The sequence below is a fragment of the Physcomitrium patens genome, chromosome 16 (genome assembly GCF_059467195.1).
Source record: "Physcomitrium patens ecotype Gransden chromosome 16, ASM5946719v1, whole genome shotgun sequence".
NCBI lineage: Eukaryota > Viridiplantae > Streptophyta > Bryopsida > Funariales > Funariaceae > Physcomitrium > Physcomitrium patens.
In genome coordinates this window covers 6,354,162-6,371,891 of record NC_143425.1, presented here as the reverse complement: position 1 = coordinate 6,371,891, position 17,730 = coordinate 6,354,162, and the positions used below count along the sequence as shown (strand labels likewise).

At 26.8% G+C, this 17,730-nt stretch overlaps 1 protein-coding gene across 2 annotated transcripts; it reads right to left on the bottom strand.

Annotated features, from left to right (window-relative positions):
• Window positions 1-408: 408 nt before the first annotated feature.
• Window positions 409-4,035, bottom strand: LOC112293829 (phosphatidylinositol N-acetylglucosaminyltransferase subunit A). Of its 2 annotated transcripts, none has more exons than XM_024543712.3 (9): window positions 3,487-4,035; window positions 2,938-3,246; window positions 2,513-2,782; window positions 2,138-2,292; window positions 1,870-1,960; window positions 1,562-1,678; window positions 1,066-1,169; window positions 824-914; window positions 409-676 (listed from the first exon to the last, which is right to left on the bottom strand). In XM_024543712.3, the coding sequence occupies exons 1-9, from the start codon at window positions 3,619-3,621 to the stop codon at window positions 608-610; spliced, it is 1,341 nt and encodes a 446-aa protein (XP_024399480.1). In that variant the 5' UTR covers window positions 3,622-4,035; the 3' UTR covers window positions 409-607. The 2 variants fall into 2 exon arrangements, with proteins under 2 accessions (XP_024399480.1, XP_090112942.1); XM_090256816.1 differs by having other exon boundaries at window positions 2,138-2,310; window positions 3,487-3,984.
• Between the last annotated feature and the right edge of the window lie 13,695 nt (window positions 4,036-17,730).

Genomic DNA, 17,730 nt, shown 5'->3' with positions numbered 1-17,730 from the left:
CTACATCCATGCGTTCCATATTCATAGCTTGGTCTATACCCATAACACGTATTGCGTCCACCTTTTCAATATCAAAGAGGGCTTTACCTCTTCCAGACGATCAGTGACGTTTTCTCACTTTCGTGTACTTTAATTTGATGGCTGACAAAGCGATGAAATTGTATTGTTTAAATTACACCAAAACGAAATCTTCAAATCAACACAATGAGAGCCGGGAATATGCTAATATTTTTACGACATTAAACACGTTTAGTTGTTACGGAAAGACTTATCTGTTTTTAATTGCACTCTAGAGACGGTGAAATAAAACAACTCCTTGATGATTAGGGGCCAGAATTCGAAGATTAATATCAAATTATGTAAAATAATCGATTGGGCAGATTCAGCACCAGACAGTTGCACGCAGTCTGATAAAAACACAGGAGTAGGCATTCTGAAAATCAGTCAGACAATAACCGCCCAACGAGGAACATTAATAATTTACACACAAAGCTTGTTGTGCAAAGATAGACGCACTATGCTAACGAAAATCGGCTGAAATTGTGAAAAATGGAAATTGGAACCCCAATAGAGGAGACTTAAGAATCAAGGACTGTCTAGCTCGGAACTAATCTAGTTTGTCAACAAATGCTTGAGGTGGCGGTAAATCTGGAGTAATTTCCATTTCTTTTGCAGGCTGCAAAGTACACGACAAGTGAAAGAAAGTAAGTTGACGCAGACGGAGACTTGCTATTCCTTTACATGCTAGAGTTTTCAAACTTTACTTCAGAAGGGATAAAAGAAACATGTAACTTGCATGGACGAGTGGATAGAAGCAGGGTACCTGTTGCCACTCAAGGAAGCACCAGACGATGTAGTTGACGACTGCCACCAAACAGAACAATTTTCCTGCCCAAGGGCCACAAGCGTAGTATCTGACGATGCAAATATCACTCACAAGTTATTAACATTCGATTAGTAGATAATGGATGGGGCGCAAATAATGTATGTGATGAGGCAAAAGACTGCGAAATGCATGCATGAACTCCCACCGTCCTCAATAATGTGCAATGCATCATAACATACCGTCCGAGACGAAGCAGCAAATCGTCGTCCTCAGACCTCAAAGCTTGGTCATACACAACTTCTGTACGCTTGGCAACGTCCATCCAGCTATACAGATTCTTCATCTGCAATAAAATCAGTGCTTACGTGAAAATTGATAAACATTCAATTGCGTTGTAAATATTATTAGCCGTGTAATAAACTATGCATGTCATATTTATTGACTATGTTATGAATGTGCGGGGCAGTAAATCTCATACTAACATTGGTTGACACTTGCGATAGACCTTAGAGGTGGTGTAGGTTAAAGAGATCAAACAAGAGAGAGATAGCAACATATATTGAACCAACCACAATTTTACATACAGAGTGACCCAAATTTTTCTCAGGAAATGTTGTTTGCTCGAGAGCACTTAACAAAGCTAGCGGCCTAATCCTTTTCACTAAAAACCCACCTCACTGCTAAAAATACAAGTCACGCAAACAACACAAGAGGTGCTAGGTCAGAAAGTTTTACTCTGTTGTGCATGGAGAATGGATCTACTTGCGGCAAAAGCTTGATCGCTTGACCAATAGCAACTACCATCTCGGCTGGTACAGGTGGAGCAAGAACGATCATATCATCAGGCAGCACCTGCCAACAGGTGAAGCTTATATGATTAAAGGAATGAGGAACTTCTTTCCTTGCAAAAACTACTTGAACAAACCATTGCGCTTACAACCACAGAACAGGCTGACAAACAACTAAAAAAGCTTTAACCTGGCCATATTAAAGTCAAAGAATATTAAGCACACAAGTTACTCAAAAGTGAAGGTCATACATACCTCGGGAACACCACCCACACGTGTGCTCACAGTCAGGAGCCCGCAACTGGCTGCTTCTAATATTGCAATGCAGAATGCCTCTGTCAGCGAGCTGTCACGACGTACCCAAACTTATGATACGCGAAATGAAGATAAAGGAACCCACACTACTTGAGGTATAACATTAACTCAGCAAGCTTGATCAAATACAACTTCCTAAACAAGGATTTCTTGTTTGATCCTCTAGGTTTTGTGCTTAACATGAGCGATCCCTGCATCTTCAGCGTACCTATTGAGGAAAATGTGTCCACGAACTAAGACGGACCGGACTTCGGCATGTGGCACAGATCCCAGCATCTCAACACGGTCTTGAAGGCCATGTTTTTCTCTCATCTCTTCCAGACGCACCCTCTTGGGCCCATCACCACCCACTATAAACCTCACCTGAAAAGAACATGCAGCCTGGGGATTCTTAGCATTCTCTAAGCAGTGAACAAAACTGTTGACACCAAGTATTTTCTACTTGATAGAGTTACTGCAGAAAGTTCAAGACCAAAAAGCCCAAATTAATCGGAGGACCTCGACAACATAATCTCCCAATCTACGGCTTGGAATCATGAAAATCAAAAGCATAAGAATTGGAGAGACGTACACAGAAACTTACTTTTGGAAAGAGTCTGCAGACCTCAGGAATGACTTCCACCAGCAAGTCCGCCCCTTTTCGATATACAAGACGACTAATGACCACGATAATAACTTGATCCTTGATACTGGGACATGCCTCTGGATCAGGCCGGAACATAGCCGTGTCTACAGCATTTGGGATGACAAACACCTTCTCAGGGTTAAGTCCGGAGCGGAGCACAGTATTTTCCTTGCTGGTGTGAGAGACACAGATAGCTTGGTGAACATCTGCGAGAGTGAATTGGAGAACCTGAGACAACGATACTGTAGTAAGTAAAAAAAATACCGAGAAAATTGCCACAAGCATCAGAGTAAAATCTGCACGACCACGCCACTTTCCAACAACGACACATGCTCACATGCTTAAATAGTTCGACATGAGATGGTATGTAGGAAGCGGAGCACCTTGTTCATATGGATACTTCCCAGGTCCGCGAAGCCATATAGGGAGTGGTCTGTGAAAACAACCCGAAGCCCCATAGTCCGCGCGTGCAGAAGAGATTCATGGCACAATGTTGAAAAGGCTTGATGGCCATGAACTAATGTGATGCCCTCTCGCACAAGTATAGTTCGGATAATTGGTAGAGAGCCAGAAAGAGTTGGAAGCACGTTTTGTTGAATGAAAGGAAGGCGAGGGATGTAGTACACTTTCAGCCCGTTGGTCATATATCGAACACCACTCCTACGCCCATATGCGTGTGTTGCAACAACCACCTGCGGGGCACAATCTTTGTTGATCTTAGCAACAAAAGAAAGAAAAAAAAAAGAAAAAAAAGGAAAAAAGAACACTAAGAAAGACTTTGCTCGTTACTATCCGTTCATTTAATATTCTCATGAATGCCACTATATGCCATTTAATAACACCTACACCCACAAAAACAAACAAACAAACAAACAAAAATCATAGCAATGTCATCAAAATGGGAGTTCAGCTAAACCCCTGGAAACCCTAACCTTGTGCCCACGCTGCAACAGACATTGAGAGAGGTAATAGATGTGATTCTCCACCCCGCCGAAGTTAGGGTAGAAGAAGTCCGAGACCATGAGAACACGGTGCCGGCCATAGCTCTGTTGCCCACTGTCCACCATCACTCGCTCCCTCTCTCCTCACCTCACATGCAACCCACGTTTCCTGAATCCACAAATAACCCCGTGTAGGCAGCCCCCAGAGAGGCTAAACTAGCGTCGTATGGTTGCTAGAAGCGATGCGATCGATGCGATCACAATATGGTCTGGCCCACCCGATCCCCACAAATTCCACCACGAGCTCTAGGTGGCCCCATATTGATCAACAACAACATCCGAGGGTGGTAGGTTCAGTGCGATCCATTCGGCACAGAGCTCCTGTGCAATGTGAATGAAGATCGATGAGGTTGCTGCTGGATCGATCAGTGAGTGCAGTGCAGTGCGTAAGGGGGGATTGTGGGGATTGTGTACCGGTCCACAGCGTGAACGATTCCATCGCCGAGCTGTTGTTGCTGGCTCCCTCTCCTCGTGCCTCCCCAACGCGCTCGCCGACCAGGATGCTCTGCTTCTCGGTTTTAGAGGTCCTCTGGCTCCGCGGTCGTAGGACATGACCGTGTTGGTTATAACCGTGGATCCAGTTTTGTGCATTGTGTATTTACACACATATGTATATGGTATTTACGCACATACATGTATAGTAGCATTAGAGTTTATTTATTTATTTATTTACTTTATTAAATAAAATAGGATTCTAAATATTGAAAAAAGGAAGAAATTAATTATAATAAAGGGTTTTTTTTAAAAATAACGTTACAATATTAATTTGAAAAAACAACATGACATCATGGGTTTCTTTCAAAGCAAAAAATAAAAAAAAATTAAATAGTTATAGCCCATTGAATATTAATTTTTGTATCAACATTTGATATTATTTTTGGTCTTAATCTTGAATGTTTTATTTTATCTTTAATATTTGTTAAGACACTTAAATGAGATATGAATTAGTTAGCATTTTTAGATGAACTTATAGATATATACATACATACAAATAGATAAAATTGACTTTCTTTAATATGTAAGATGTTTAATTATTTTTATTGTACTAATGAAATTAATTACCTTAAAATATAATTTTTTAATTTTTATTATTAGAAATCAAAAATTACACCAAAACATTACAAATCCATGAAGCTTTATTATTATTCAAATATATATATATATATATATATATATATATATTTCACTCTTGTATTTTTATATTATATTTGATATAGAATTATATTAGTTTGGTGATGCCAAAATAACTAAAATTGATACCAAAATTACTAAAAACCAAAAAATTAAGTTATTTTTATTTAGGATTGTTTCATGCCTAAAAGCGGCAGTATTATTCAATTACATTAAAGCTTGCTAATATTTATTAGGAACCATATACAAGACAAGAATTCAAGATCAAGAAATGAAGTTAAATTGACATTAGAACAATAACTGGATACAAGGTAAGAAGGTCCTAACTAAACCACAAGAAATAAGTTGTCAAGATTAAAGATCCCCTCAACCTCAACTCCTATATATACTAGGTCCTAAGAAACTTCTTGAGAAGTTTTCTTGACGCTTGGAAATAAAGCAAGCCTAAGATCCTTCTTTGGCAGCTTCCTAAATCATCTAAAGCATCCTAGAACCTTCTAGGATCTCCTATGACCTTTTAGAACTTTTTAGAATATACTAGAATCTTTTGGAACCTTCTTAGAACCTATTAGAACCTTTTAGGATTTACAAGAACCTTCTTAGAACCTTCTAAAACTTCCTAGAAGTTTCTTAAAATTTCCCAGGACCTCCTAGAACCTTCTTGAATCTCCTTTAGTTATATGTCCGTGACAATATCAATCTTTAGAGCATTTACAAGTTTTGATTAACAATTGCAAGTTGTGTGTCAAGGACATGAATTTCAAAGGAAGAAATCCTCAATACACTCTTGTGACATTAAAAAGAATTAGAAAGTCACTTAAAGATGATATGGTATTGAACTAGAATGGCTATTGTCAAAAACAAAAAGACTAGATAGTCTTGATACAAGACTAAGGACTAGAAAGATGTTGACAAGAGTGAAGAAGGCTTCACTCTTGCCTCTATATATACTCTTAACTAGGAGCTACATTGAAATGTTGCATAAGACCTCTAAAACATGTTGACTTTATAAGACACATATCTTAATTTGCAAGGCAAGTTTTTTACATGTGTGCCATATAGTTAGCTTGTTCTGCAAGCTACTAATACATGGTTAACTTATTGATCAAGTTTTTAAGCTACCAATTAACTACAAACATATGTGAAGTCAAAGTAACGTCTATAAAGCTTTTCTAAAAGGTATTATGAAATTTAATCTACTTTTATCTACTTCTATTTGATCATATAGATATTTATTAGAGTACTTATGTATATTTATGACATTCTGTTTTTATTTTTGGAATGATTATTTAGACAATAGAACAATGATTATGTATGTTGTTTATATGTTTGGAGTTGGAGTCAAAGAAAAAAAGTTGTATGGGCTCCAATAATCATAAGCATTATTTGCATGTTTGGAATTGGGATAAAAAAAAAGAATTTTTACTTTTTGATACTTGATATAATTAAACAATGATTTGATGATGTATTGCAATGTTGAGATTTTATGAGCTTAAAAGGATTGCCTCACTTGAATGTATAATCTTAGCCATGGACATAATATATGCTATATGTAATAAGCAATTAGCCTTAATTTTGCCAAAGATTTTTTGTATCAAAGATTAAGAAGGTGACAACAATTAAATAATTTTTTTAATAGGATTTTTATTTTTATTTTTATTTTATTTTCTTTCTTTGATTGTTAGATTTCAATTTTATGCATTACAAGGAAATGCACTTATGATGAAGGTAGCTACAAGATCATTTGACCTACTTACATAACCTCAAAAGACTCTATTTGTACAAACTTATTAAGCATATAAATGATAAAAAAATTCTAAAAAAATAAGATACTATTATCACACTTAAAAAAAAAGAATAGAAAAATTAAAGATAGATATAAAATAGAAAGTATAATAGCTATGTCTAAATACAAAAAGACTAGAGATTTTTAAACTAAAACAATAAGATAAGAAAGATGTTTATAATGATTCTTTATTTATTTTTAACTTATTTTTGACTCTTTATTTATTTTTAACTTATAAAAATTAAAAACATATTAGAAACTTATCTTAAAAGTTAACCACATTTCTTACAAGTTGAATTCATGTTGGATGATTATTAGAATATTGCCACATATCTTCTTAATTAGATTGTATATAGAAGTAAGAGTGAGGCCTTCTTCACTCTTTACCTACTTTTATTTCTATCTAAATCCTCTTATTTAGGTATTTTTTAGTATCAATATGTATGTCTATGATAAAACCCTAGAATCAACTAATGTTATTGAAACTTAGGTTAATTAGATTATTAAGCTTATATTAACAAAATTCTTTAATATTTTTTGGTATAACCTTAAATTATCATAAAAGTCTCATCATCATATATATAAGTAGAAAATTTGAGTTTGATAGCTATTGTAGATATTCCTTATTACAATTTGAAATGTAGATTATATATATTTTTTTATTTCTAAATTTTTTATATTGATAGATTATAAAACATACTAAATTAAAAAATCCATGTATACAACATAACAAATTTTATTTAAAATTTCAATAAGATTAGAATATATTTGTATTTATTCAAGAATCTAAAAAAATAAAATCTAAAAACATCAATAGTTTTAATAAAAATATTAAATACCTAGATTCTTATATCGTAAGAATTATAAGATATTATTTGTATGTTTCTACATAAGAACTATTCTTAAATATACAATAGCAATTGAAGAATATTCTTTATTTTTTGCTAATTATAAATATACAAAATAGTTATTGTTTTCATTGTCAATGATCCTATTAAAGTTAACGTTAATCTAATATTACAATATCAATTAACAATAAATCCATCTCTAACAACTTAATACTTCAACCATTTTTTTCCTTATATCTATCTATATCTTGTAACATTCTACTATCATTAAGTAAATCTTTATTAAAGTCAAAATAGGCTATAAATGCATTATTCTTAAAGAATTTTTTTTGATTACATTTAATGAATTTTATCTTGCAACTATTTACTTTCTCTGTAACCTCATGTTTTTAACTCAAAATTTTCTTCTATTCACAATAAAACTAAAAGGTCTTTGTGAATCTTTCCTTGAATCTTTTTATAACTTAAGACTTGTTTTATGTATCAACAAATTAGAAAGACAAGATATAATAGAATGTTAATTAATTTTTTTATTAAAATTCTTATCATAATATCCTCAAAATAAGTTTGTGGCTATTTATAAATTTTAAATAGTAAATTTATTATTATTTAGACTTAGTAAATCTATTCTATTTTTAATTACCTAAACTACTTAAGGTGGTTGTAACTACCTTGTCTTTCTAACATATAAGTGGCTCACAACCTTGCCTTTGCATACTAAGTTCTTTTCTTCAAATCCTATTTATATTAGTTTTCTTTCAATTCTTTTCACACCAAGATTTTTTTTTTTTTTTTTTTTTTTTTTTTTTTTTTTTTTTCCCATTGTTTTTTCTTCTTTTTTCCATACCAAGTATTTTTTTTTCTTTTTATTAACATTATTTTTAAATTTTTTTTTCTAATTTAAATCTTATAAAAAAATAATATTTATTATTTTATCTTTTCAAATTATATTAATTGGTTTAAGAATTAAAATTACTTAAAAAAAGTATTCTAAAATAATAATTATTATGAATCATAAAAATTTATAAAATATTTAATATAGACATTAAAATAAAAATATATTGATACAAAATAATCAACTATATAAAAATCTAAAAAAAAATATATTAAATAATAAATAAATGTTATTCATTTTATTCTAATATATTATCATCATTAAATATTTTAAAGGTTTGAAAAATAAATCTAGATATATTAAATAGACAAATTGTCTTTCAATCTACATTAGATAATTAAAATGTATTACATCATATTGGACTAATTTTATATAAGTTAATCCAATAATTTTATCAAAATAATTTTATCAAAATTTAATCTAACCTTTGTTTTTTTCTTCTACTAATCTATATTTAAATATTGACTAAATATTTTTTGAATTTTTTTTATAATAAAATATTTTATTATAATAAATAACATATAATAACATATTTTAATATAATAAATATTCTTTAATATATTCTATTTGATTTTTTAATTGTAAAATATAGAATATTTAAAATTATTTAAGAATAAAAAAGTATATATATATACATATATGCATAAAAATTATATTATACCACAATATAAAAAGCTTTTGAAGCATACTTTGGTGAAGGATGGCAAGCTTAAACATCATTAGGAGATAAATAGCAAAATTATTTAATAGAATGTTTTTGAAGACAATAAATCGGTAGTTTTTTTCAAAGAATCATAAAATACATAAATAGAAACCCACCAATTTAAGAATGATAAATAGATCCAATTCTATTTACAATAGATGTCATTTTTTTATATTGTATAAATGTATGATGTCTTTTTACTTTGCCATCAATTTAGTGCATTAATACACTAGTATATATATATATATATATATATATATATATATATATATATATATATATATATATAAACATAAATAATTTATTTATTTTTTAGATGATTTTAGATTAAAAATATTGTAATTATTTTTAAATTTATTTAATTTTATAATATTTTTTGATGATATTTTATTTATATAATTTAAATTCTTTGTCTTTGAATTAATCTTATGTAATTAACACATTCAAATTAATATTTTAGAGCATGTAGAAACGACATTATTAATTAGTTTATTATTTTTTATAAACTAAAATATCTTAAGGTTTTACCTTTCTTGCAAATAAAAACAATTTAATTGTTGGTATGCTTAAAAATATCTATCTATCTATCTACTAATATATATATATATATATATATATATATATATATATATATATTTGTATTATTTTAGAAGCTAATTCTTTTGATTTTTTAAAATAATAATATTTTTTTAATAAAAAATAATTTACTAATTTTATAAATAATAAACTAAGATAATTTAAAAGATGATAAAATAAAGTTGTAATATATTTTGATACAAAACTTGGTCTTAAAAAAATCATTTAGTAGAAAAATTGATGGTATGTAATATTTTATTCAAATTTAAAATATTGATTTTTTAAATTTTTAACAAAAGAGATAAATATCTAAAATTAAAATAATCTATCATATATATATATATATATATATATACTCAAAAAATTAAACATATGACTTAAACTTATATGCTCTTTTTTATTTGCTATAGGACAAAAATATCTTTTCAATAATCATTTTTACATTATAAGATATAAAAATAATTTTTTTATACTTAAATATTATTACATATTTTTCTAAAAATTTAGTTTTATTTGAAATAATAATTATTCTACAATAAACATATTAATTTTTTTATTCTTATCACAATATGAATCTTATAATATATATAATATAAACAAAGTTAAATCCTTTTATTGCATGGTACTTGAGAAAACTATTATCAAATGCCAAGCTAAAGTTTGAAGAAGAATAAAACCAAAATCACAATTGATTTTATTACAAATATAGATTATTTTGGTTTAAGAGAGTTTTGTTATTAGTAGACATAGTACAAAATTATAAATGTCCAACAAAAAATTAAAGATCAACTTATATTTTATTACAAAAGTAATCAAAAGCTTGGATGATTATACTTTTGTTTTAAGAATAGCTAATAAAAAAGTCTTACTTCTTATAGACAATGCTCCATTATATAATAAAGGAGATTTGGAGTTGATAAATACTAAATTATTGATGTTTTTTTTGCTAACACAACATTAAAAATCCAACCAATGGATGTTGATTTTATTACAACATTTAAAAAAATACTCTTGTTATCAAGTTTTAAAATGCAATTTATATGGATAAATATTAAGAAGTAAACATTTATAAAATTAACTAATTAGTTTTTATGAGATGGACCAAGTTAATGTGGAATTAAATTGCACACAAATTATACACAAAAAGATTTTGGACAAGGGTTTTCTTGCTCTTGTTTGTATAAAAATTGTTGAAAATGAAATAATCAATAATAGAAAAAAATAAGAAGTTGTTAAAGTAAATAGAAGTGAGAAGTAAATGTAGAGGAGTGAATAGTTTTTTATTATATTAAGTTTTTAGTTGTCAAAGGCTAGATAAAGATAAAATATTCTAGGTGATGCAATAGCTTCAATTTATAGTATATAGAAGTATTGACTTTTGATATGTGGACAAATGGATATCTTATTATAATAGATATATTTAAAATGTGACATAAAAAAAATATAATCTTACCATAGTAAATAGAGTTGGTGGCTTTTGACATTAATAGGTCAATATAATAACAACAAACATTGATAAATAACATCCTCTATGAACCAATCATAAGATGATAGACTTATCAAGATAGGCTCTTATGAAGACCAAATTAAAACGCACCTCAAGTTGCATGAATAATCTATAAGTAACAAATATTGAGAATAAGATACACCTTATTCTACATATTCTTCTATATGTGCATTCTTGTGTTTTTGTAGAATTTATACTTTTAATTTTTATATTCTTCAATAAATTTATCCATGTGCAAAAGAAAAATAAGTTTCTTGTAGAGTACAATTAAATGTTTGATGCAACAAAAGATGAATTTTTCATTGCATAATAAGTGCTTAGCTACATTTGAATGAAACTTCAGATAATAATATAAAAGTAGATAAGGTTGAATTCTTATTTAAAATTTATTTATGAAAATTAATGTATCAAGAATTAATATCTTTTTCATATTTTTATTATTTATTAGATATTAAGTATAATATTTATAGGCCTATCTATTATATTTTTTTTATAAAATTTTATTAATTTTGAAAAGATTAATTTTTAAAGATTTAATTGTATGTATAAGAATATGTAGTTTCTTATCATGGTTTGATTTTTTTTATTTAAAATAATATTCTTTTTTTATACATAGAACTATTAATTTTTATAAAAATAAAATAAATTTAGTATTTTATTTTTTTTAAATTAAAAAGAAAAAGATTTTTGCATCTAAAAAAAACATCTAAATAGATATGATAAAAATTTGTTTTTATAAAATAGTTGATAAATGATAGTACATCTCAATTTTCTTCTGAATTTAGATTCTAAAATTACCAAAATAGAATATAAAAATATTAAAAAATACATAATATATATTATAAAATTAATTTTTTGAAAAAAACTCAAAATATTATTATAATTATTTATTCTAATGCCAAAAATTAAAAATTAAAATAATATATGATTTAAAAAAATTATAATATTTATTTAATAATAAATTTGGTAATTATTATATAAATATTTTTAAAAGTAATAATTAATTATTCAAATTTTTATAAAAAATAAAACATAAAAATATGTTAATCTTTATTTTTATAAAATTTAATAGTATTTTTTTTTCTTAATTTTCAAAATATATCTAAAGATCTTTGCTATAACCTTTTTAAAATTTTAGTGATTATTACACATTATTAATTGTGATACTATATATATAAATTAAATATTATTATTATATTAATATAAAATACATGATTTTTAATAGCACATTTAAATAATTTAGCATCCTTTTTAATATATTTAAAGCTTTAAGCAAACCTTTGTATTTGGACCTGGTTCTATAATATCACTACTTCATGACAAAGTTAATTATTTTAGATAATATCTTTTATCAATTATTCAAATAAGATGATTATAATACAAAATTACTATTAAATGATGTTATTTGATACTTGCTATTAATTTTCTATTTAAATAATATTTAAAAATATTTTATGACCTATCAAAAGTTTTATTTGAATTTGATTTATTAAATTTTATTCTATTTCAAATTTTATTTTTATATCTTTAAAACCTTAGAATTTTTTATTTGGTACGAAATAAAATATGCTTAAAATTCTTAAAAATTCACATTAAAAATATTTTATTTGTTAATAACATAAATTGTAAAATAATCAAAGATTCAATATATTCTTTTGTTATTAGAAAAGAATAAATATTTACTCAAAGATAATTATAATATTAAAACTAAGATGACTATTGTTAAAGCAAAGAAGACTAAAGATTCTTGAAATAATACTAAAAATAAAAATACATTGATAAGAGTAAAAAAGGCCTTATACTTGTCTTCCCATATTTATTTAATTAATGAGCTATATGGCAATATTCTATAGGTCATCCAACATGTATCTAATTTACAAAATATATATTTAACTTCCAAGGGAAGTCTCCAACATATATGCAACATGACTAATTTGTATTATAAGTAATAAATATGTACAACATCTATCAATAGTATCTCATAACAAAGAATAAATGCTACCATATTATTTGATCATTGTTGAGGCTTTTATAACTTTTTCTAAATAAAAAATTTGAAAAACTATCAAGAATGGTTTTTGATTTCAATAATATTATAAAATATTGAGATTTTTTTTTAAAATTATTATATTAAAAAAATTATATCTTACCATCTATTTAAAAAAATATGTTATTTTTTAGGGTCTTCATTTTTGTTACATTATCTTGAAGGTTGTGATAATCTTAATGGCTCATTTGGTAATTTAATAAATAATAGAGCTTGAATTAATTTTTTTTGTTGTTAATTTTTTAATTACTTAAATCTATAAATATAAAAAAATAAAAATTAGAATAAAAAGATAAAACATAATTTCTATTAAACATGCTTTGTTTTATAAAAAATATTTTTTAAATTTTTATATCTTGATTTGATGGATATTATTAATAAATAGTATTAATCATTTTGTTATATTTATAATATTCTTAGATGGTATAAATATGTATTTATTAATATCATATCCATATCAATGTACAAGATATTTTAACCTATTTTTGTGCTACTTTGAATTAAAGACTTCTTCTATGTTAAATTCTTCATTATTATTGACTTATATAGGAAGAGCTAGCATTTGTCTTCTTTCTAATATATCTACTATCTTGTATGATTCAAAAAAAGATACATAAAATAAATAATAGTTTTTTATAGATTTTGGCATATGCAATTAGGTTGATTTATTTATAAATAAGAAATAATCTAAGTCTATGCTAATCCAACTTATCACAAGGATAAAAAATCTTACTATTATAATAAAACAATTATACCTTATTATCAATGTGGATTTGATGTTGCCATTGCAATGGATATCTGCATTAATTTTTTTTGTTGTTTTTGAGCTTCATTTGATTGTACTTTCATTATTCCATGTAATTTAAATAAATAAAAATTAAAATATTTTTTTCATAATTATCAACTTTTGAGAAGTTATAAGTATTAAATTACACATAAAAATATATTTAATATAGAAAAATGAAATTTAATTATTTAATTATATTATAGCATAATATCAAAAATATATATCTATTGTAATAATTACTTAAATAAGTAGAATTAAATAAAGATAGATTAATTTTATAATAACTTCTAAAAAAGCTTCCTAGAGGCTTCTTGAATACTGTTTTGATTTTACATATGTTTGTAGTTGATTGATAGATTAGAAACTTGGTCAACAAGCTACTCATGTGCCATATAAGTTGGTAGCTTATGGAATAAGCTAATTATGTAGCAGCCATATATAAAACTTGCCTTATAAATTAAGATACATGTTATGTAAAGTCAACATGTTTATGGAGGTCCTATAGAATTTTGCCACATAGATCTTGGGTAGATAATATATATAGAGGCAAGAATAAAGCCTTCTTCATTCTCATCAATTCTTTTTTTGCTCCTAATCTAGATTCAAGAGTCTCTAATTTCCTTGTTTTTTAGCAATAGCTATTATAGTTTTTTTTTAATATACATAATATTTTATTTTTATTTTTTCACTTTTTTTTGATACAGATTTCTCAAGTTTATGCATCTTCTTTTAGTTCATGTCTCTAATAAATTGACAAGAGTATACTTACAATATTAGAGCTTTGTCTTTTCTTGATTAAAAGTAGATTAATCCTTTTTCTTGATAAGACATAAAAGTATTAGAAATTACAGATTATTCTCTTGTAAACTAATATTATTCTTAGTATCTTCTTTTTTCTCAAGTCATCTCTTTTGCTTATCTTAAGCAAGATTAGATATTTTTTTTTATTTTAAATATAACCATGGCAGAGCTTATTGAAATGAAGAATATAATGGTATGAATATAAGAGCAATTGAGGGAGTTAATGCTTGTAATATATCAATTCAATTTATCACCACCTAAAGTAATAAAAATAGTAAAAAATAAAGATACAAATATGATTGGAGCTGCTACAATATCTATACTAAATCACATTCTTTCTTCTATAATAGAACATCCTTCTAATGTTTAAAAACCTAGAATTTCCTTATCCAAGTAGTTTGATGGCATAAGATCCAAATTTCAAGGATTTAACAATCAAGTACAACTTGTGATTGAACTTCAACTCTAAAGCTATCCAAAGTTGGGATCATAAGTTAGATTCATTCATACATTCTTTAGGTTCATCATTATCATGGTTTTTAATTTTTTTTGAATAACAAGATCTGATATTGGATAATTTGGAGGCTTTTTTGGCAAAGTTTTGATTCATGTATAGAGAATATGATGCAATTTGTGTTACAACCAATAAAATCCATATCTTGCAACAAAATAATCAATCAATGACATCATATGCTTCACAATTTTGACAACTAGCAATTTATGTGAAGTGAGATGATGCTGCTCTTATCAGCAAATTATTCTACAGATTATGATATGAGGTAAAGAAATTGATGTTCAACTTACTTGATCCTTAAACATTAAATCAAGCAATTGATTTTGCTATGAAGCATGACAATCTGCTTTTTAAGTTTCAATCTAAAAATTATACAAGAGAACCTCTATGCTATTGTAATTCAATGACAACATTGGTGACCTCTTAATTTAAACATTTGAAAGTAAAAGACATGAAAATTGATGCAGTACATTTTAAACCTCTTACTAAATAAAAAAAGACTTGTTGTTGTCAAGAAGAATTGTATTTATATTGTAGAAAAGCTAAACATTCTATTCAATATTGTCCAAAGAAATAATGATACTACAAAATGAAGAGTACAATTCTCAAAGATGAAAAAATGTTAGAAAATAAATTTGTCTAATTACAATAGAGACCATGCACTTGTAATCTTCTCCAAATGAAGGTCCTATCTTCACCTTAGAACCCTCTTTTTATTTTACAATAGATGTACATTTAGAACCTAATAATTACAAAGCCTCTACCTTAATAGATTAAAGAGCCTCAGCTTGTTTTTTAGATGAAGAGTTTGTTAAAAGCCATTAAATACCATTAATACAAAAAACTAAATCGGTATATATAAAAGTCATAGATAGCCATCAATTATCTTTTGGAGATATATTCATGAAATACTTCCTATAGATGTAGCAATAAATGGTGACAATGGTTACATAATTTTTTATATAATTAGATTTTCTTTTAATCTAATCATTTTAGGTTTATTTTTGTGAAAAAAGTATAATCCTCTCGTAGATTGAATTTCCCATAAACTTGACTTTTCTTAGAGTAGTATTAAGAGTTTTGTGAAAAGCCATGAGTCTAATGTATTCAAATTCATATTTGTAGGTGCAAAAGCTTTCTTGTATGTTACAAAAGAAGGATTATCTTTTGTAATTTATGCCACACCTATTTTTAAAGATGAAAAGTCTTCAAGTGGCATTCCAAGTCAATATCAAGATTTTAAAGATGTTTTGAGAAGAAGAATATATATATTCTCTTGGAGCATCATCTATATGATTGTTCAATTGACCTTAAAGAGAGAAGTCAAGCACCATTTGGTCCAATCTATAGTTTATCACAAAATGAATTAGATGAAGTTAAGAAGTACATTGATAAGAACTTGGCCAAGAATTTCATATGTCATTTGAAATCTCATGTTGGAGCTCTTATCTTATTTATGAAGAAAAACAATAAATTACTTTAAATGTATATAGATTATCAAGAATTCAATAAAATTACCATAAAAAATAGGTATCTTTTATCTTTGATATCTAGACTTCTTGATCAATTAAATTAAGGTAAGATATATACAAAAATAGATCTATAAGGAGCATACAAGTTGGTTAGCATTAAAGAAGAAGATGAATGGAAGACTCCATTTCAAATAAGGTATGGATACTTTAAATATAATGTCTTGTCTTTTGGACTCATGAATGCACTAGCTACTTTTTAACATCTTATGAATGATGTTTTTTGTGAGTTTTTAGATGATTTTATTATCTATTACTTAGACGATATTTTAATCTATTCTAAAAATATGGTAGAGCATGAAGTTAATATTTGTCACGTATTATAAAAACTTAAAGATGCAAAATTGTATATCAAGTTGTAAAAGTATGTATTCCACATTATTCAAGTTGACTTTTTAGGATATATCATTTCCAAAGAAGGACTTATGATGGATCCAAAGAAGGTTTAAACTATTATAGATTGAAAGATTCTAAGAATATTAAGAGATGTGCAATGCTTTTTGACGATTACCAATTACTATCAGATCTTTATTAAGAATTTTTTTCAAGTTGTGATTCCTCTTACGTGTCTTACATGCAAAGACAAACTTAATTAGAATAAAGAAGCTAAAGCATTTTTTGAAGCCTTAAAAGTCAACATTTATTTTTGCATCAATCTTGTATTGCATCAACTTTTTGAAGGTATTTTTTATGAAAATAGATATATTAGATTTTGCTATGGATGTTATTTTGTCAAAAGTAGGAAAAGATAATAAGCTCCACCCAATAGCTTTCTATTCCAAAAAATTTTCAATAGCCAAGTTTAACTATAAGATCCACAATAAAGAACTCTTACAATTATAGATTCTTTTTAAGATTGATTTCATTATTTAGAGGGCACTTCCAGTCCAATCACCATATATATAGATCACAAAAACCTTGAATATTTTATATCAACACATGTTTTTAATCATCGCCAGGCTTGTTGGAGTATGTCTTTGTCTAGATTTGAGTTTAATATCATTTATTAGCTAAAAAAATAATAAGATTTATTTAATACTCTTTCTAAATA